This window comes from Chiloscyllium plagiosum, chromosome 5 (assembly GCF_004010195.1).
Source record: "Chiloscyllium plagiosum isolate BGI_BamShark_2017 chromosome 5, ASM401019v2, whole genome shotgun sequence".
Lineage (NCBI taxonomy): Eukaryota > Metazoa > Chordata > Chondrichthyes > Orectolobiformes > Hemiscylliidae > Chiloscyllium > Chiloscyllium plagiosum.
The window spans coordinates 73,809,934-73,831,221 of NC_057714.1; the positions used below are offsets into that span (position 1 = coordinate 73,809,934).

The 21,288-nt window shown below is 42.3% G+C and overlaps 1 protein-coding gene across 2 annotated transcripts in view; it reads left to right on the forward strand.

The window, feature by feature from the left end:
* Window positions 1-1,050: 1,050 nt before the first annotated feature.
* LOC122550005 overlaps window positions 1,051-21,288 on the forward strand; it is a 27,006-nt gene continuing 6,768 nt past the window's right edge. The window contains exons 1-3 of one of the 2 annotated variants that reach the window (XM_043690374.1): window positions 1,051-1,220; window positions 1,568-1,676; window positions 14,611-14,730. In XM_043690374.1, the coding sequence (XP_043546309.1) occupies window positions 1,135-1,220; window positions 1,568-1,676; window positions 14,611-14,730 (315 nt within the window). In that variant the 5' untranslated portion in view covers window positions 1,051-1,134. The other variant, XM_043690375.1, reaches the window with a different exon arrangement.

The window sequence follows — 21,288 nt, forward strand, 5'->3', positions numbered from 1 at the left end:
TTACTGTGTCCATGCTCCCCACCTTGGTAACATGTGCTCCACTGAGGTTTGGCTCTTGGTCAGAGTGATCAGCTCCTCTCTCACACATTGGAAATTACAAGTACAAACAGCACCCAATTTTTAACTGAAACTCTAACTGGACTCTGCATTGTTCGCCCCTGCAGAGTCCAATGTTACCTGACTTAGTCACATGTGCTTCACAACTCTTTGTGCCCTCGGCACCTCAATTCCCACTTCAAATCCCACTCTTCGCATGGGGTTACCCCTCTTAGCAACCAGCTTAGGGCAGGGCTTTTGAGACAGGCACTACCTTATCCTCTGGCTGTTTCAGCACAAGCAGCAGGTTCATACAACAGTTAATACAGTTAAACACTTATTCTCCACTGACATGCACTTAAATGTCTTAACTCAGTACTATAGCAAGTTAGACATTACAATCGGTATACCTTTTAACTGTGTCTTTGGCCCAGCCTGACTCTTCCCATTTGCAGGTATAAATTGGTTCTTACCCCGGCTCCCCGATCATGGCCTTTGACCACAGCACCAGTAATAAGAACCCCACATGAGAACAGAGAACACAGGGGGCTAACACCTTCAACATATTGTCTAGCTATCACCATTGTTAACAGCTAACCCGAGAATGCAACTTTTTAAAAAAACGGTTTTGTGATTTACACATGAAAGAAGTGAAACTATCACTGTATTCTAACAGATGAAAGGCTTAACAGACAATCAATTTTTCAATGTATAATTTCAGTTACATCACACCGTAAATTTTTGTTATGAATTCTGTGTTAGGATTGAGCCCTCCACTACCACCTGATGAAGGAGCGTCGCTCCGAAAGCTAGTGTGCTTCCAATTAAACCTGTTGGACTATAACCTAGTGTTGTGTGATTTTTAACTTTGTACACCCCAGTCCAACACCGGCATCTCCAAATAATGCATAAATGTAGTGTGCGAAAGTATGATGCGAAAAGCAGGAGATTGGCACTAACTACTGATCCTCACTGGAAGAAGCTGGGAAAACACATTGACTTCCTTGTCCAGCCTGAACAATCCTGTGAAAGGGACAGGGGCGGGCTCTGGGAGGTTAGAAGGCGGTTCCTGTAGACTGCTGCAGTGAGATATCCGCGATGGCGGTTCGGGCTGCTTTGGTGGTGTTTGCTGTATTGACCGGGACAACAGGCAGACCTCTGCATGCTCAGTGCTCGGTGGAGTGGTAAGTTCATCAGGATCGAGTGTCGGATGTGACCATAGTGAATGCAGCCAGGCAGCAGGGAGTTGTAATGTATCCGCGAATTGAGCGAAATTCCCCAACGCAGAGGGCTCGCAGTCCCATGACTGCCTTCCGATGATCAGCTGATTCTCCCCGTTTTCTCGGCTCGATGGGCTGCACACTACACGGTTCTACCATTGACCATCACTGTAGTGGCAGGTGGGCGTGCTGGTTTGTTGATCGATACAGACTGTACTCCTTTTCTCAATTGTGTAAAATGTTTTGATGTGTTGTATGTAAGTCCTCGTCATGTGTATCACTATTAATAATTTGCTTATTTTTACCTGTAGGACATTTGGCATTCCTTGTAATAGTGTGTATCTGGAGTTAGTGACACAAATTAAAGCGTGGAGGACTGCTGATAACTGTGTTCAGGGGGGAGAGAAGTGCCTGTACACGGTAAGTGTTAAACGCTTAATCTTCGGTTGCTTCCCATTTAGTCAACCATCCTATCCAGTTTTTAGATGGAATACATTTACCCATCTCTTCTGAATGGAAAAATCACAGCAGCAGTTGTTATAACTTAGATTTATGTAGCACCTTTACTGAGTAGCATCAGAGGAGATGGGATGTACTGAAAGAGAAAGTGGGTTTTGAAAATTGAGCAGTAAAGTAGGTTTTGTGTAAAATGTTTTGCAGTATTTTACTTTCATAATCACTTTTTTATAGTTTGTAATTTGTCAAAAAAACATCATTGGCCAAGTATAGTGATCACTGCTGATCTTAATAGTTGATCTAGGAGATCTAATAACCTTTGTGGTGAAGACTATAACTCTTTAAATGAGCATTGCCCCACATTGCACAGTTTAGAGTTTCTGCAGATCAAACCATTCAAGCTGTGGATCACCTCAAGAACATTTTCACAGATGGCAAACCTGGGAATGGAATGCACAAATACTTATTCATCATAGAATCCCTACAGTGTGAAAACAGGTCATACGGCCCATCAAAATCGCACTTACTCTCTGAAGAACATCCCACCAACCCCTCCCCCCACCGCCACCGCCACCGCCACCGCCACCGCATCTCTGTAACCCTACTTTTCCTATGGCTAAACGACTTAGCCTGCACACCCCTGGATACTCGGGGCAATTTAGCATGGCCAATTGACCTGACCTGCATATCTTTGGACTGTGGGAGGAAACCAGAGCACTTGGAGGAAACTCACACAGACATAGGGAGAATGTGCAAACTCCACACAGACAGTTGCCCGAGGGTGGAATTGAACCCGGGTTCCTGGCCTTGTGAGGAAGCAGTGCTTATTGTTCTATTTCAAAAAAGAAGGGGGCATACACATGGAAATACAAGCTGATTTATTATGAGTAAACTTGAAACTTAAGATGTTTTTAAGTTAATTAAAATATCATGTTTAAAAATCTGGTAACTACTTTAATCAAGATATTTAATAACATCTCACTTTCTTCAGGGCCAGGTTAGTTGTTCAATGATAGTTTTCATTCAGATCATCAGTTTTTTTTTAAAGTTTATACCGAATTTAATAAATCATAACTTTCAATAGTTTTGTTTTACTATTCATTCATAGGATGTGACTCGCATTTATTGCCTGTTCCTAGTTACCCTTGAGAAGGTGGTGTGTCTTCTTAAACCACTGCTGTTCACATACTGTAGGTTGACACATAATGCCCTTAGGGAGGAATTCCAGGATTTTGACCCAGCGACAGTAAAGGAACAGCGATATATAGTGAGTGGCTTGGAGAGAAAGTTGCAGATGGTGGTCTAATGATAGCATTATTGAAAAAGTTTTGCTACAACAACTGACTTCTGTGATTGCTGGCTCTGCAAGGTAACCCCATTGCAGATTGCAGCAGGATAAGAGTAACTTCAGGCTGTGTGCCTTAATATACCTCTGTGCAAAATCTTCGAGTAGCACCACATTCAGAAGGATAATGACAGTGAGGGCTGGCAGCTTGCTGTCAAAAATCATGACTTTGAGACAAATGTCTGGCATCTTGTAATGTAGAGGGATGAGGAGACAAATGGGAATTTGGGCAAATCCTTCTGAAACGAATGTGATACCTTCAGTTTATCTACGATTAACAAAAGTTGTTTGATGACTTTGGAAGTGTTTTATTACTTCTGCAGAGTAAGGTCAAATGACTGCCTGTTGAGTTGTGTGTGGAAAATCTTTAATGTCTCTTGACTTTTACTTGAAAATCACTCAAACTGATATTCCAACCTAGGGCTGTTGTCTTTATGGTTCAAAGACTGCTGTACCGGATTTGTTTTTCTATGTAATGTCTGCTCAGAGCAGTCTTGAACATTAATTATCTTCAATGGGGCAATTGGGTGAGATGAAGCAAAGAAACTCGAGTAAAAATATGCAAATGATCTGGATAGAAAATGGGTTAAAATTGACTAATTTTCCTGTGTCTTGATGCCAAAAAACTGTCTGACACCACAATGGCCTCAAATACTGCTGGAGTGAATGAAGCTGAAGCCATGAAGGGCCCACGTGCCTCTGGCAAGAAGGCCCTCAGCTTGTCAGGACCTTACAGCCAGCAATATACCTCCATGGTCGCCCAACCAAACCTCCAAAGCCAACTGGCTTCACTGCTGCTCAGGTATGGGCCTGGAACAACACTCAGACATATTGGGAGGGAAAGCAAGAACAAAAAAATCCTTTTGGGATATTATTAATTATATCGTCATCACATGTGAGTGGCCTATTGCTTATTTCTGGCCTGTTGCCTATTTTGGGTCACTTTTCTACATTGGGTTGATATTATTGGGCATAGATATGCCTGAGCATCCAAAGAAACTCCTTGAGACATCGGAGCAGATTTAGGCCAATCGGCCCATCATGCCTTCTCCACCATTGCATCATGGCTGAAATGTTTTTCAACCCCATTCTTCTGTCTTCTCCTCATAACCCTTAATCATCTTACTAATTAAGAACCTATCTATCTCTCATAAACACACACACTGACTTGGCCTCCACAGCCCTCTGCAGCAATGAATTCCACAGGTTAACCAGCCTCTGGCTGATGAAATTCCTCCTCCTCTCAGTTCTAAAAGATCATCCCTTTTCTTTGAGACTGTGCCCTTGGATCCTAGTGTCTCCTCCTGGTGGAAGCATCTTCTCCATGTACACTGTATCCAGACATCACCATATTCTGTAAGTTTCAATGAGATCAACCCTCATCCTTCCCAAACCCCATCAGGTACAGACCCAAATTCCTCAACCTCTCTCTATGCGACAAGTCGTTCATCCCTGGGATCATTCTTGTAAATTTCCTCTGGACCCCGTCCAATGCCAGGACACTTTTCCAAAGATACAAGGCCCGAAACTGCTCACAATATTTCAAAAGCAGTCTGATTAGTACTTCTGTGCTCTTTGTATTTTAGTCCTGTTAAAATGAATGCTACCATTCCACTTGCCTTCCTAACAGCCAACTGAACCTGCATGTTAACCTCAAGAGAATCCTGAATTCGAACTCCCAAGTCCTTTTGTGGATCAGATTTCCGAAGCCTTTCCCCATTTGGAAAGTAGTATACACTGCTATTCCAACTACCGAAGTGCATAACCTCACAAGTACCTCACACGAGAGTTTTATTTTTGTATTTGTGGAGCGAGAGGAGCAGATATGTTCTGCTAAGCTCTACTGCAAAGTCCATCTGGCAACTTGTCATTGGCCCTCTCTCTCCCTGGACTTATCAGATGATTGCAGACTATTTTTATACATTAAGTAATAAAATATTGGACATAATTGTGATAATGATAGATTGTTGGACTTCAGTAAAGCCTTTGATAAGGTTCTACAATGGACTTCAGTAAAGCCTTTTATAACGTTCCATATGGTAGGCTGTTGGAGAAAATGCAGAGGCATGGAATTGAGGGTGATTTAGCAGTTTGGATTAGAAACTGGCTTTCTGAACGAAGGCAGCGAATGGTGGTTGATGGAAAATATTCAGCCTGGAGTCCGGTTACTAGTGGTGTGCCACAAGGATCTGTTTTGGGACCACTGCTGTTTGTCATTTTTATAAATGACTTAGACGCAGGCATAGGTGGATGGATTAGTAAATTTGCAGACGACATTAAAGTCGGTGGAGTAGTGGACAGTGTGGAAGTGTGTTACAGGTTGCAGGGGGACTTGGATAAACTGCAGAATTGGGCTAAGAGGTGGCAAATGGAGTCAAATGCAGCTAAATTTGAGGTGACGCACTTTGGGAAGAATAACAGGAAGGCAGAGTACTGGGTCAATGGAAAGATTCTTGGTTGTGTGTATGTGCAGAGGAATCTTGGAGTCCATGTACATAGATCCCTGAACGTTGCCACCAAGATGAATGGTGCTGTTAAGAAGGCATATGGTTTGTTAGGTTTCATTCATAGAGGGATTGAGTTCCGGAGCCGCAATATCATGCTGCAACAGTTCACCTGCTGGTGTGTGCTAGGCGGTTTCCTTTCCCTTTGCTCAACGACCTATTTGCTGAACTAGCCGGAGGTCAGCTAGAGACATACAAGATAATCAGAGGATTAGATAGGGTAGACAGTGAAAGTTTTTTTCCTAGGATGATTGCTTCAACGTGTACAAGGGGGCATAACTACAAATTGAGGGGTGATAGATTTAAGACAGATGTCAGAGGCAGGTTCTTTACGCAGAGAGTGGTAAGGGCGTGGAATGCCCTACCTGCTAAGGTAGTCAACTCAGCCACATTATGGAGATTTAAACAATCCTTAGATAAGCACATGGATGATTTTAGGATAGTGTAGGGGGACGATCTGAGAATAGTTCACAGGTCGGTGCAACATCGATGGCCGAAGGGCCTGTTCTATGTTGGTAAAATGTAACCACATTCTCCCCCTCCGATTCTCTTTTGATTTAATCCTTCCACTTGCTTCATCACTTAGACATTGCCCTTGTTGAGAAGTGCACTGCTTGTCACTGGCCACTCGGGTGTTTCCTTCCTTCCTGGTGGTGGAATATGAATAAACTTTTCTTCACTTGTTGTTCTTCACTGTGCCCTACACCTGCACATACACAATATGGGTGATGGGGAAAAATAAGCATTACCACTGTTAGGCTGTAGTGTAGGGGTTTATATTAAAAAAAGAGATTAGATTATTGGTGATGGAATACCAGCCTTGATGCAGTTATTTTACCCAAAAAAATGTAACCGCTTTCTTTTGTTTTGTGGTTTGACTTAAATGACTCATGGTTCATCACATGAACTGTATGCTGCTCTTGGCTTTGTGGGGGACGTGTGTGTGTGCGTGTTTGTGTGTTTACTAAATAAATTAACTGAACAAACGCGTTGCTGTGAGTGCTTTGCAGAGAGTTGATTTATTTGAATAAAAATAGAATGCAGTAATCCCGTGAGTCTTGTAATTATATATTAGATTCTCACTGACAATAAATTGAATAAGTTTTCTTTTTTGATATTCAGCGAATGTTTGGGACTTTCGGCATGATTTGTACTTCCTCTTAAGTAGCCATGCTCCTGTGAGCCTATATAGTAAATGCCAGCAAGGTATTTCTTGCAAGTCATCACAAACAATCTCACTCCCTCTTCTATTAATGCTTTTGGAAAGCACACACTAAGACTTGGATCCTGATTATCTACTTGGGCTAATAAAAAAAAACCCAACCAGGAAATGTAGCATTGTATGCATGATAAGGGTGCTACAGTTCTTCCATCTGAAAAAATAAAGCTATATAACTTCCTTGGGCTTTCTATGTCAATGTGGTATGATTTGCTGTACTCAGGACACAAAATCATCATCTTTCTTTGTGAGCTGAATCTTATGTTTTTTGTAAGGCTGTACCAGTTTTGATGAGGGTTTCTCTCTGGTCAAGTGCAATCTCTTGCCATATCTTACTGAACCCACCCCACTATCTATCCTCACCCAGCTCTAGCCCCATTTTAGCAAGCACAACTCCCAGGAAAACGCACCACTCGTTAGATATATGATGGAAGACCAAGCATCTCTGGACCCCGTGCCATATCTGAGCACTGACATCTTGAAGTTGCCCTCCTCGGTGATGCACATTCATTCAGAAGATATCTGATAAGGGAGTGATCCGGAGGTCCTCGTGGATAGGGTGGTGCAGAGGAGGGCCTTCCTCTTCCAGGAGGACCAGCAGACGAGGCCACAACACCTGACCCTGACAGCCTGATCTGAAGTTGCCATCCAGGTCTTGTGATCTCCTTTGTGCAGAAGAATGGCCAGCTGTGCCAGAGGAAGCACAATGACCTCTGCTCTGCCAGGGTAAGTGCCTCACTCTTCTCTCTCTGATACACCACCCTCTCCCTGTCTCTGCTGCTGCAGCCACCTCCTACCAAGCCTCCTGCTCTGCCACTCTTACTGTTGCCTTCAACATCTTTCCTCTCATCTGCCCTCCATATCACTAAGTCCACATATCCTTGTCGCTGCCATTTATTTATCTGGGACATCTCGTCACCTTAAACCTTCCCCCTCCCCTCTGCACCAGCACTAACATCTGTGCCAATAATTTTCAACTCACTCAATCCCTGCTTTTCTCTCATTCCAGGAGAAGACAGTCGACAGGAGTGCAGAAAGGACGTGGAAGGATGGAGGAGTACCTGACATCGGACTCTTCACCTGTTGAGGAAAGAATGCTTTCCATTGTGGAAGACTGGGACCACTTCTGAGGGGATGCTGATGCATTAATCCCAGGTGAACTGAGGAAGTACCACTCTTCGTTCCCCAGGAAAGCCGCTGTCAGTGCACACCACTTCTAACAGTTGGCTGTGATGTCTCTCTCCCTTGGGTTCTGTAGTTAACAGCAAGCTGTCTGTTACCCAAAACAGAAACGCCTCAGTCTGTCAGGAGCCATCTCCTTGACCTGTAAGGAAGACAGTACCAAGGTCTCGGGGGAACCATCAGCAAGGCACCGTGCAGTAGCTCAGATACTGAGAGCTCGACGGGTTGTTTGGGAGTATAAGCTTGTGAGCACCTCACTATGACATCTCCACAGCTGGTAATGGAAGTAATGCTGCAGGTCACTGGTACTTGGAAGCCAGACTGGGACCAGGCATCCCTTGGACATATCCACGCTGTGGGAGCTTAGCTGCCACAAGAAGGTAACCACCTGGCTGCCTCTATGGACAAGTTAGATTCTGCTACAGAGAGTCAGGTCCAGCACCGTCAAGGTCCGCTGGACAGATACAAACATCTACACTCCGTCACCCTAGTTGTTGGTCCTCGGAACCGAAGACTGAGTTGCAGAGCCTGGTGTGCCCTCGCAGACTCCCTCACAGGGAGATGACGATGTGAGGAGGAAGCACACCTGGGCTCCTTAGAAGCCTCCTCTCTGGAAATTTCAGAAGAGGCCAGGCCCTCCACCTCCAACCTATCCGTTCACCTTCCAATCTTGGACGTTGAAGCCAACGAGCTTCCACTTACCTCTGACAAGAAGACCCTCTGCACATCTGGCCCTTTAGCTAAGGAAGCAAGATGAGCAAAGTGTACATAAGACAGTGGGGTCTGCTGGCATCCTCACGGTCAGACATCACTATTCTTCCCTTTCTAAAGGTGTGTAGTGTTGAATGACGTATCAGTAATGAGTGGGGCAGATAGATCTGTTTACTGTACAGCGTCTGAGTCTGTGTGTACCGTTCTGCTGTCTAAAGGACCATCCATCAGTGGACCCTCCCTCACAGGTTAAGACACTTGCCCTGCCCATTTCAGGTATGGTTGCAGCCACTTCCTTCCTCATTGATATGATGGAAGGTGACATTGAATGCTTGATTGGCAATGATTACCAGCTCCTACCTTGACTTGTCAGTGTGGCCCTGAATATCCATAGCCCCTTCCTAATGGAGTCATAGAGTCAAGAGCTGTACAGCAAGGAAATAGACCTTTTGGTTGTCTGTCCATTGCCTGTCATGATCTTATAAACTTTTATAAGATGGGCAATTTAGCATGGCCAATTCACCTGACCTGCACATCTTTGGACTTTGGGAGGAAACTTTTATAAGATCACCCCTCAGCCTCAGATGCTCCAGGGAAAATAGCCCCAGCTGTGGGCGGCACGGTGGCACAGTGGTTAGCACTGTTGCCTCACAGCGCCAGAGACTTGGGTTCAATTCCCGCCTCAGGCAACTGACTGTGTGGAGTTTGCATGTTCTCCCCGTGCCTGGGTGGGTTTCCTCTGGGTGCTCCGGTTTCCTCCCACAGTCCAAAGATGTGCAGGTCAGGTGAATTGGCCATGCTAAATTGCCCGTAGTGTTAGGTAAGGGGTAAATGTAGGGGTATGGGTGGGTTGCGCTTTGGCGGGTCGTTGTGGACTTGTTGGGCCGAAGGGCCTGTTTCCACACTGTAATGTAATCTATTCAGCCTCTCCCTATAGCTCAAATCCTCCAACCCTGGCAACATCCTTGTAAATCTTTTCTGAACCCTTTCAAGTTTGACAACATCCTACAGCAGAGAGACGAGAACTGCATACAGTATTCCAAAAGTGGCTTAACCAATGCCTTGTACTGTCACAGCATGACCTCCCAACTCCTATACTCAGTGCCCTAATCAATAAAGGCAAGCATACCAAATGCCGCCTTCACTATCCTATCAATCTGGAGTTCCCCTCTGAAGTAACTATGAACCTGCACTCCAAGGTCTCTTTGTTCATCAGCACTGCCATAGACCTTACCATTAAGTGTATAAGTCCTGCCCTGATTTGCCTTTCCAAACTGAATCACCTCACATTTATCTAAATTGAACTCCATTTGCCGCACCTCGGCCCATTGGCCCATCTGATCAAGATCCCATCTGAAGTAACCTTCTTTGCTGTCCACTACACCTCCAATTTTGGTGCCATCTGCAAACTTACTGGCCATAGCTCCTATGTTCACATCCAAATCATTTATATAAATGACAAAAAGCAGCAGACCCAGCACTGATCCTTGTGGCACACCAATGGTCACAGGCCTCAAGTCTGAAAAAACAGCCATTCACCACCACCTTCTGTCTTCTACCTTTGTGCCAATTCTGTATCCAAATGGCAAGTTCTCCCTGTATTCCATGTGATCTAACCTTGCTGACCAGTCTACCATGAGGAACCTTGTTGAAGGCCTCACTGAAGTACATATAGACCACATCTGTCAATATGCCCTCATTAATCTTCTTCGTTACTTCTGCAAAAAACTCAATCAAGTTAGTGAGACACAATTTCCCACACATAAAGCCATGTTGACTGTCCCATGAAGCTTACAGGCTACATTCCTTCCCAGATCGCCATCCAACCTGAGCCCACCAACGTCTGCTGTATGAGGTGACCATGCCAGATGTAGACCATCCACTGTTTCCAACTCCTCCTCTTCTCCACCCCAGCCCCCCTCTTCAAGTTATGGTGCTCCTGATTGGATGAACTACACTCCTTCATTCCCCTATTCCTGTTCATGTTTTCCCATATACACCTCATAAAAATGAAGTTGCTGGCCCTTTACAAATGTCATTCCCCAGTGTAGCCCAACCTGCAGCCCCCAATCCTTACAAATAGATTGCTATGCTGTGCTCCACACCCCCCTCCCCCCAACCCCAAACACCGATGGATCAGACCAACTGACTATGGCCCACCCCCTGGAGTAGCCTTATGGACTGTCCTAGTCCAGAAGTGGCTGAGTCACTGGATGATGCCTGTAAATCTTCCCAACTGGGTTAGCCCAATCCTGGACTGACTGGCTACTCTGAAACCACAGGACTGATTGTGACTAACTCCTAGAACTGAAGGCGCACATACATCCTGACTAGACGTCTAATGGTGACCAATCTGCTGGACTGGTACAGGAGGCTGCCCTTGACTTACTGTGCTGACTGACGGTGCCTCCATGGACCTTGATGAGGATGTGCCCAGATTTGAGATCAGACTGCTTGCTTGTTACATACGCAGGGTGTTTGCTGTGTGAGCTGCTGGCATGTGGTGCAGCTGTGAGGTAGATATAGGACAGTGCTGTATGGAAAGATGTAAACCCCTAGACTACGCATTGCTGATCAGCAAGGCAAGTTGCCTGTACAACTTGGCAATGCAAGGCAAGAATGCTAAGGGCATGGTGAGTGTGCAAATGAGCAGCCCTGAGATGCAGCCCAGTCCATTCTGTGAACTGGGTGTCTTTCCCTGTGCACAGAGACCTGAACAGCTTTTCAGTGCTAATGCTGGTGTGCCTTGCAATGCAGATCTTTCTGTACTTCCTTTTATGTCCTGCAAGTGGATCGGAGAGATATGATGAATGTTCTTGGGGATTGGTAACTATTTAATGCTAGTATCTGTGGATAGGGAGGACATGTGTCTGGTGCCCCTTGAGATGTTGCTTGGAGGTTCTTTGCAGCTGAAGTTGCCAGGTACATGCTCGGTCCTCCACATTGAGAATTCTCGGCATCTCAGTTTGCTCACAGCAGTGGCCGGACAGGAAGCAACAAATTAATGAGGTGAGATTGCAGTTAATAAGATTGTTAACAAGCAATAATAGACAACCCAACACTCCCTAGTGAGAATCTCACTTTGATGCCCAGAACTTAAAAATATGTGATAATGTAAACTTCAGATCTTTAATAACTGTTCATTGACTGAGATAAGTTGCAATAACTCTGTCCAGAACAAACTTAAGGGACAGGACAAACTGTTACACAGAGATTGAAAGCAATTAGCCATATCTGGAAGAAGAAGGAGTTTAAGCTATATAAATAAAACTGTTTTAACAGCAGCTTGATAACTAGCTGCCTTATGCCACAAGGACAAATGATTGCCTTGCAGAAAAATTTAAGCAGTTAATGACAGGACAGGCTGTGTTTCAAACATACAAGCCAATACCAAATGGAACAAGGAAGCTACTTCAGATAAGGAGGCAAGCTGCAGACTTGAGAGCTCCAGAGGACTGGTCAACAATAATGTCACACCACAAACTTGCAGGAAAAATTGTACAATAATTCAACTCCAGGATTCTTAAGGAGCAGAAGCTGGGAGAATAACTGCACTGGATTGAACCCAGGACCCATCCAGAGACAGACACAATTGTTTGGAATTGTAGCTACATTCCACCATTAATTGGATTGGGTTGTGAGGCTTAACTTGCTTACTTGAGGAATCTTATTTTGGTTACTATATGTAATAAAGTTTCAGTCATTGCTTCAGTATTTGATTGTGAGATTTCTTAACAAGTAGCTGAATTCAAGATCGCTTGTGGAAATTTTCTGCAACCATAATGGGATGCTATTGATGTTGAGATGTCTTGCTGACCTTCATGTGTGATTTTTGTCACATTTCTTTCTGTTGCCCACCTCATGCAGGCCATGATAAGATTCTGCCTTAAATCTGTGTTTGTCTATTCTCTAAACTCTACACACTGCCCTTCTCTGCTGCATGCTGTGGGCTAGGTTGCAAGGCCATGCACTGGTACCTCACTCCCAGGATTCTTAACACACTGTCTAAAGTGACAAATTTAAAAACAATATCACGCCACATCAGGTTAGGGTCCAACAGGTTTATTTGGAGGTACAGGCTTTCGGAGGGCTGCTCCTTCATCAGGTAGCTAGTGGGGTAGGATCATAGGATACAGAATGTATAGTAAAAGATCAAAGTGTCATACAACTGATGCAATGTTCTGAACAGACCTAGATTGCTGTTAATTCTTTAATCACTTAGAATGAGGATGCAGGTTTCGATTTATTAATTTGCAAAACCCAGAGCATCTTTCAAGTCATATTCCCAAGATAACTTAAGGTTTTATTTAAAGAAAAGTAACTTCTCAGCTCAGACAGTGCATATCTCGGGACTGTGACTTGAAAGAAGTTCTGGGATTTACATGTTAATGAATCGAAATCTGCAACCCATTCTACATGATTAACAGCAATCCAGGTTTGTTCACACATTCCTAAGTTGTATGACACTTTCATCATTTACTATAAATTATGTGTTCTATGATCCTGTCCACTGGCTACCTGATAAAGGAGTGTTCTGAAAACTTGTACACTTTCAATTGAACCTTTTGGACTCTAACCTGGTGTTGTTTGATTTTTAACTTTGTCCACCCCAATCCAACACCGGCAGCTTAACATTAAAATGATAAATGTTGGTTTGCATAGCTAACTTGATCTTGGCATCACAAACACCCACACACTGATTGCACTTGCATCAGGAATGCTGGTTTAATTTTCCCCATCTGTACCTTACCCAGGAGGAGCAGGCAGCGTTGGCATGCCCTTTGCTGAGATCAAGACTCTGTCCTGACTCATCTGGGACCCCTCACCCAATATCAGAGTAGGAAAGAAGAAAAGCTGGAATAGAAAATATCACGTAGCTGATCTCTCCGACCTCTCTCTCCGAAATCTTAATTATAGAGTCATAGAGATGTACGGCATGGAAACAAATCCTTCGGTCCAACTCGTCAATACTAACCAGATATCCCAACCCAATCTAGTCCCACCTGCCAAAACCTGGCCCATATCCCTCCAAATCCTTACTACTCATATACCCATCCAGATGCCTTTTAAATGTTGCAATTGTACTAGCCTCCACCACTTCCTCTGGCAGCTCATTTCATATATGTACAACCTTCTGTGTGAAGATGTTGCCTCTTAGGTCTCTTTTATATCTTTCCCCTTCCACCCTAAACCTATGCCCTCTAGTTCTGGACTCCCCCACCTCCGGGAAAAGATTTTGTCTATATATCCTATCCATGCCCCTCATGATTTTATAAACCTCTATAAGGTCACCCCTCAGCCTCCGATGCTCCAGGGAAAACAGCCTTAGCTTATTCAACCTCTCCCTATAGCTCAAATTCTTCAAACCCGGCAACATCCTTGTAAATCTTTTCTGAACCCTTTCAAGTTTCAGAGTTGCACGCAATATTCCAACAGTGGCCTTCACTTGAAACTTGGATTCATTTTCTTAATGCCTCGGATATTCTTCTCTACATTGTGACTGTTAAACACTTTGTGACATTTTATTTGACATTAAAGGTGTCATATAAATACAAGTTGTTATTGTAAAGCATACCTACAGTTTTTTTTTGAGAGCTCATTTAAATGTTACATGGGAAATGCAAGTTTGTCTTGTGGTACAGTGGTAGTACACTGAGCGGCCGGAAGGTCAAGGTTCAAGTCCCATCTACCCTAGTGGTGTGTTGTAACTTATCTAAACAGTTTGATGAAAGTAACTGCTGCTAGCAGCTCTAAGGAGAAAACATCATGGATTGACTTTCGTAGTTACCCGTAACTAATGCAACTAATGATACTAGTTGCTGAGGAAAGGTCATCAACCTGAAGTGCTAACTGGTTTTCAACAGATGCCGTTGAGTATTTCCAGGGTTTTCTGTTTTTATTGGCTACTAATTTGTTAACTTTCTCCCCTTCTCATAGCTGAAGTCTGCAAATGAACATTATATCGTTGCTGAGCACACCACTCCAGTGCACAAATATGTGGATAACCTAACATTCAAACTGACTTCCTCTTTTGACAAGAGATCCTGCTCTGTCTCTGTAAGTAATATAACTATATTTTTGCACACCAACTCACAATGTTGTTAGCCACCAATAGGAACTATTCCTTTATACAGGATTCTGTTCTTGAAAAGTTCACATTTAATGTGTTTTGCCTGATTGCCAGTTGGTAATTGTTTGAACTAGAGACGTTGTATTTAGTACCTCTTTAAAATGTGCTGTGAATATTATATACATCCTGCCATGATCTTCTATGGGCCACCAGCTGTCTTGTCATTACCATTTTCCGTATTGAAAATAGAGTTTAAGCAAAGATTTAATAACATTTTAAAACACGAGGGAGATAGAAGAAAATAAATTCAAAACTTTAATGATCAGGTTAATGTCACTTACATTACTCTACATATTTTCAGTAGTTTTACGATAATAATGTTTTGTTGAGAAAGGAATTGCATGAGTTGAAAAAATACAAAGCACAAATAGATATTCCTACACCTATTGTGTTTAAGGATTAAGATGACACTTTATTCAAACCTTTACTGGAGAGACCATTTTGATGCTTTCTTCCACTAAGACCCTCCTTTTAAAAATTCATTTTTTTGTTCAAATTTTTGGTCCCCTACCATATTTTCTCTTTCAATGGTTTGACATGTTCTTTTTCAGAACAGAAGAACATGGAGCAGGAGTTGGAAGTTTAGCTCCTCAAGCCTGCTGTGCCATTTAATACGATCATGGCTGATCTCATCACGGCCTCATCTCCACATTCCTGCCCACTGTCCATCACCCTTCAACTCATTTCTAATTATAAATCTGCCTGTCTCCTCTTTAAATTTATTCATCGATTTAGCATCCACCACACTATGGGGTAATGAATTCCACAGATTCACAGCCCTTTTGAGAGAAGTAATTTTTCCTTATCTCTGTTTTAAATCTGCTATCCCTCATCCTAAAATTATGAGCTGTCATTCTAGATTGTCCCACATGAGGAAACATCCTTTCTGTGTCTATTTTGTCAATTTGTACTTTTAGCATCTTATGTATCTCAATTCAATCTTCTTTCATTATTCTTATCTCTAGAAAGTATAGGCCTAATCCCTCTTAAGACAAAACCATCATCTCTAAAATCAATCTAGTGAACATCCTTTGAATTGCTCCTAATGCAACAATTCCTTCTTCAAGGAAGATCAGAGATCATAAACTCCCTGCAGTGTGGAAACAGGCTACCTGGCCCAACAAGTATCAAAACTGTACACAATACTCCAGATGTAGCCTTGTATAGTTGCAGCAACATTTCTCTACTTTTACATTCTCTTCATTAGCAATAAATGCCAAAATTCCATTATTATCTACCTTATTACCTGCTGTACTTGCATACTAACTTTTGGTGATTAAGAGATGTGGACACCCAGGTCCCGTTGCATTGAAGTACTCAAGTTGTCTTTCTATTCCTCTGACCAAAATGGATATCCCGACATTTATCACTTGAAGTATATCTGCCAATTTTTGGTCCATTCACTTAGTTTGTAAAGTTCTTATGTCTGCATTGCAACTTACATTCACACCTATTGTATTGTTATCTGCAACACAATGTTCTTGATGACTCGCCAAGAAATATGTCTCTCGTTTCCATTTGTGTAAATGCTTTGGATTTTGGCATAAAAAGACTGATGTTATAATTTGCCTATATAAAGGGGCACAGTTGTGAGTGAGGAATTAACTAGTCAAAGGTACTTCTGCTTCAGTAGTTTTGACATCTCAGGCTAACATCTCTATTCCTCCAACATTTTGTTTTTTATTGTAAATATGGTTAACAAAGTGATAATGACCAGATAAACATCTTTATTCCGTGATGTTAATTAATAGTGTTGATTGGTATTAGTCAGGACACAAGGGACAACTCTTATTTTTCTTTGAAGTTGTGACTCAGGATCTTTTGCATGCACCTGAACTGGTTTAATGTCACATCTGAAAATGACATCTCTAACAACATAGTGCTCCTGCAGTTCAGATCTAGAGCATCAGCCTCTGTCTTTGTGCTCAAGTCCTGGAGTGCGACTTGAAACTAGGGCCTTGTTGGAGTTATGGAGTTATAGAGTTCAACCTGCATAAATGTGAGGTGATGCATTTTGGAAGGTTGAATTTGAAAGCTGAGTACAGGATTAAGGATAGGATTCTTGGCAATGTGGAGGAACAGAGGGATATTGAGGTGCAGGTACATAGATCCCTTAAAATGGCCACCCAAGTGGACAGGGTTGTTAAGAAAGCATATGGTGTTTTGGCTTTCATTAACAGGGGGATTGAGTTTAAAAGTCGTGAGATCTTGTTGCAGCTCTATAAAACTTTGGTTAGACCGCACTTGGAATACTGCGTCCATTTCTGGTCGCCCTATTATAAGAAAGATGTTGATGCTTTGGAGCGGTTTCAGAGGAGGTTTACCAGGATGCTGCCTGGACTGGAGGGCTTATCTTATGAGGAGAGGTTGACTGAGCTCGGACTTTTTTCATTGGAGAAAAGGAGGAGAAGAGGGGACCTAATTGAGGTATACAAGATAGTGAGAGGCATAGATAGAGTCGATAGCCAGAGACTATTTCCCAGGGCAGAAATGACTAACACGAGGGGTCATAGTTTTAAGCTGGTTGGAGGAAAGTATAGAGGGGATGTCAGAGGTGGGTTCTTTACACAGAGTTATGAGAGCATGGAATGCGTTGCCAGCAGCAGTTGTGGAGGCAGGGTCATTGGGGACATTTAAGAGACTTCTGAACATGCATATGGTCACAGAGATTTGAGGGTGCATACATGAGGATCAGTGGTCGGCATAACATCGTGGGCTGAAGGGCCTGTTCTGTGCTGTACTGTTCTATCTTCTATCTATCTCTATCAATTGAGCCACAGGTTAACCATGGGTGATGTAGATGCTGAATATATTAGTAAAAGTGTCAGTTATGATCTAAACTGAAGCTGTATATGTTGAGAAAGCGTAACACGATGTATTCCTAAATGGTAAATTTCTTAACCAAAAAAGTGACCAGCAATATCTAGAGGTACAGATATTTTTAGATGTAAACTGTAAAGACAAGGTCATCAGTTAAATTAAATTCTTAATTTTATAAATAAAGGGTACTGAATATTGACTTTGAATAAAATGTTGATTAGACCATAGTTTCAGCATTTGGAGTTTGGGTGATAGCATTTTGAGTGATACTTAGAGCAATGGAAAGGGTGCAACAAAGGATCACTGGAATGACACTAGGATTCTGACATTAGCCTTCAAAGAAAAGACTTGAAAGTTGGATTTTCTTCTATAAATGGGAGTTGAATAGACGGTTTCAAAATTCAAAACAATTGATAAGATGGACAATGAAAGCAGTTTTAAACTTGTCTGTGAATTGGTAACAAGAAGACGTGTCAGATTTGTAAAAGAGGGAGCTTGAAATATTTTCATATTTTCTTTCAAGCCAGTATGGAGTGAAGAAAAATACCAAAGCAAAACTGAATTAGATAAGCATTTTAAAAAAGCAAAGGCATGGATTCTTCATTTCCAGTTAAAATAGGAACAGAGGCACCAGCTGAATTTCCTGTGCTTAATTTTAAAGTTCCATGAGGAAAGATTTTCTTGGAGAAATGCTGGGTTTATTGAAAAATGAGATTTGATGGTTGATAATCAAAGGTCCCGAGAGAATGAGGCTAGGGAAATAATAATGGGGAACCAGGGAGTGGCAGAGGGGTTGAATACATATGTTACATCAGTCTTCAACGCTAAATAGTCAATAGCTTGTAGTAAATGGGAGGAAATAAATATAATAACAACCACTAAATGAAAAGTCCAAGGGAAACTTTTCTCACCTGGATGTGATAGGTTACATCTTAAGAATTTAAAGGAAGTTGCTCAGAAATAGTGGATGTATTGGGAGTAATCTTCCAACAATACTTAGATTCTGGAAAAGACCCAGAGGATTGGTAGAGTCCTAATGTAATCCCCTATTCAACAAAGGGAAGGACACAAAAATAGGGAAATATAAGGTAGTTAGCTTAACCATCTGTCATTGAGAAAATATTAAGAGTCTATTATAAAGGATGTAAGAACAGAGCATTTAGAAATACATAGTATAATCGGCATGGCTTTGTAAAGGGAAAACCATGCCTAACGTTTATTTTGAGGTGGGAAGAAGCAGGATCCATAAAGCAGAATTAGTTAACTTAAAACATTTAAATTTCCAAAAGATGTTCCATAAGGTACAGTATATGAGCACCCATACTCTTCATTGTCTGTATAGACTTGTGAGGTGAGCTCCGGGAATCTATCTTCCCCACTGTCCAACTATCCATTGCTTGGTTAGTTCTGCTATTTTATCTTCCTTTGGCACAAAATCTAGCATTGACTTTTTTTAAACTATAAATTGTTATTTTGTGGTCACTTAAGGATCTGTAAATTGCCTGGTGCTTTTCCTCATTGATGCATAGTTATTTGAAAGTTGTGTCACAGGTAGAAAGGGTAGTTAAGAAGGTTTTTGGCATGCTTGTCTTCATTGTTCAGACCATTGAGTATAGGAATTGGGTGACCATGCTGAGGTTGTGCAGGACATTGGGAGGTCACCTTTGGAGTACCGTGTCCAGTTCTGGCCATCCTGCTATATGAAGGATATTAATGAATTAGAGTTTAGAAAAGACTTACTGGGATTTTGCTAGGACTGCAGGGTTTGAGCTATAAGGAGAGGCTGGATAGGAGAGGGCTTTTACCACTGGAGCTTGGAAGGTTGACCTTTTATAGAGGCTTATAAAATCATGAGGGGCATAGATAAGGTGAATAGCAAAGGTCTTTTCCCTAGGGTGGGGGAGTTCAAACCAGGGGAAATATTTTTAAAGAGAGAGGAGAAAGATTTAAAAGGGAACCTGAGGAACAACATTTTCACACTGTGGATTGTATGTGGAATGAACTGCCAGAGGAAGAGGAAGAGAAGGGTATAGTTACAACATTTGAAAGACGTTTGGATAAGCACATGAATAGGAAAGGTTTAGAGAGACATGGACCCAAACGCAGGCAAGTAGGACTAGTTTAGTTTGAGAAACATGGTCGGCATGACTGGTTTCCGTGCTGCATGGCTAAGACAAAACTTGCCAGAAATTACATCCAAAGAGCTTGGATCAGCATCTAAATTTCAGCAAGTGCTATCTATTACTAACTTATAGCGCCAGACCTTCTGTGCTGTCAGACTGCATGTCTAACATTCAGTTTCAGATAAGCCACAATTTCCTTCAACTAAGTGCAGGAAAGATAAAAAGAAAGTTGTCAGCCCTTTCCAGGCCCCATCTTATTGGACTCTGGGCAGTGCAGTGGAGCCTGTATTTTCTACATTTCAAAGAATTTTATCTCTGTCACAATACCTTTATGTTGAAACTTGCCCATCTATTGCAGAAACCCTCACCTCTTCCTATGACTGGCACAGACTGAACTATTCTAGTACTTAACCTGAACAATTTCCAATCCCTTTATCTTTAGTAAGTTTCAATGTATCCAAACCTTGACCTTCTGCTCTGTAACATAGAAGGTACAGCATGGGTAATCAAATTCAGTCAATGGTCATTTGTAGGTTATGACAAGAAAATAGCGTTAAAATTTCATGGACTGCATGAAATCTTAACTGTTTCATTAATGTCATTTAAGAAAAGACACTATTTAAAGTTAAGTCAGTTTATGACTTGCATGCCCAATATTCCATGCTTAAATCTTAATGCCCTCAAGGTAACGTGAAATGGGTAATAAATACTGCCTTGCTGACAAGTGTGTGCCCTCACTGCTACTGAGAACTGCAAGTTAAATCATCATCTTTTCAAATTTAAATTCCTCCATGGCATTGCCATTTCTAGCTCGTCAGTATTCCCTTGCCCTGAACAGTTTCCCAGGATACTTCATTTTTCTAATTCCCAACCTCATGCATTTCTTTTCATCATAGAATCCCTCCAGTGTGGAAACAGGCCATTCGGTCCAACAAGTCCATACTGACCCTTCAAAGAGTATTCCTCCCAGACCCATTCCCCTAACCTATTACTCTAGAACATAGAACATAGAACAATACAGCACAGAACAGGCCCTTCGGCCCACGATGTTGTGCCGAACTTCTAACCTAGATTAAGTACCCATCCATGTACCTATCCAAATGCCGCTTAAAGGTCGCCAATGATTCCGACTCCACCACTCCCACGGGCAGCGCATTCCATGCCCCCAACACTCTCTGGGTAAAGAACCCACCCCTGACATCTCCCCATAACCTTCCACCCTTCACCTTAAATTTATGTCCCCTTGTAACACTCTGTTGTACCCAGGGAAAAAGTTTCTGACTGTCTACTCTACCTATTCCTCTGATCATCTTATAAAGCTCTATCAAGTCACCCCTCATCCTTCGCCGTCCCAACGAGAAAAGGCCGAGAACTCTCAACCTATCCTCGTACGACTTCCTCTCCATGGAATCTTCGTATCATCGTTTATATGTGTGTGTATGTGTATGTGTGTGTGTCAGTGTTTTTAGAAAAGGAAATATTGATTATATATTTTCAACACCCAAACATGCATCTTTCCATCATAGTTTGAGTAACATTGCT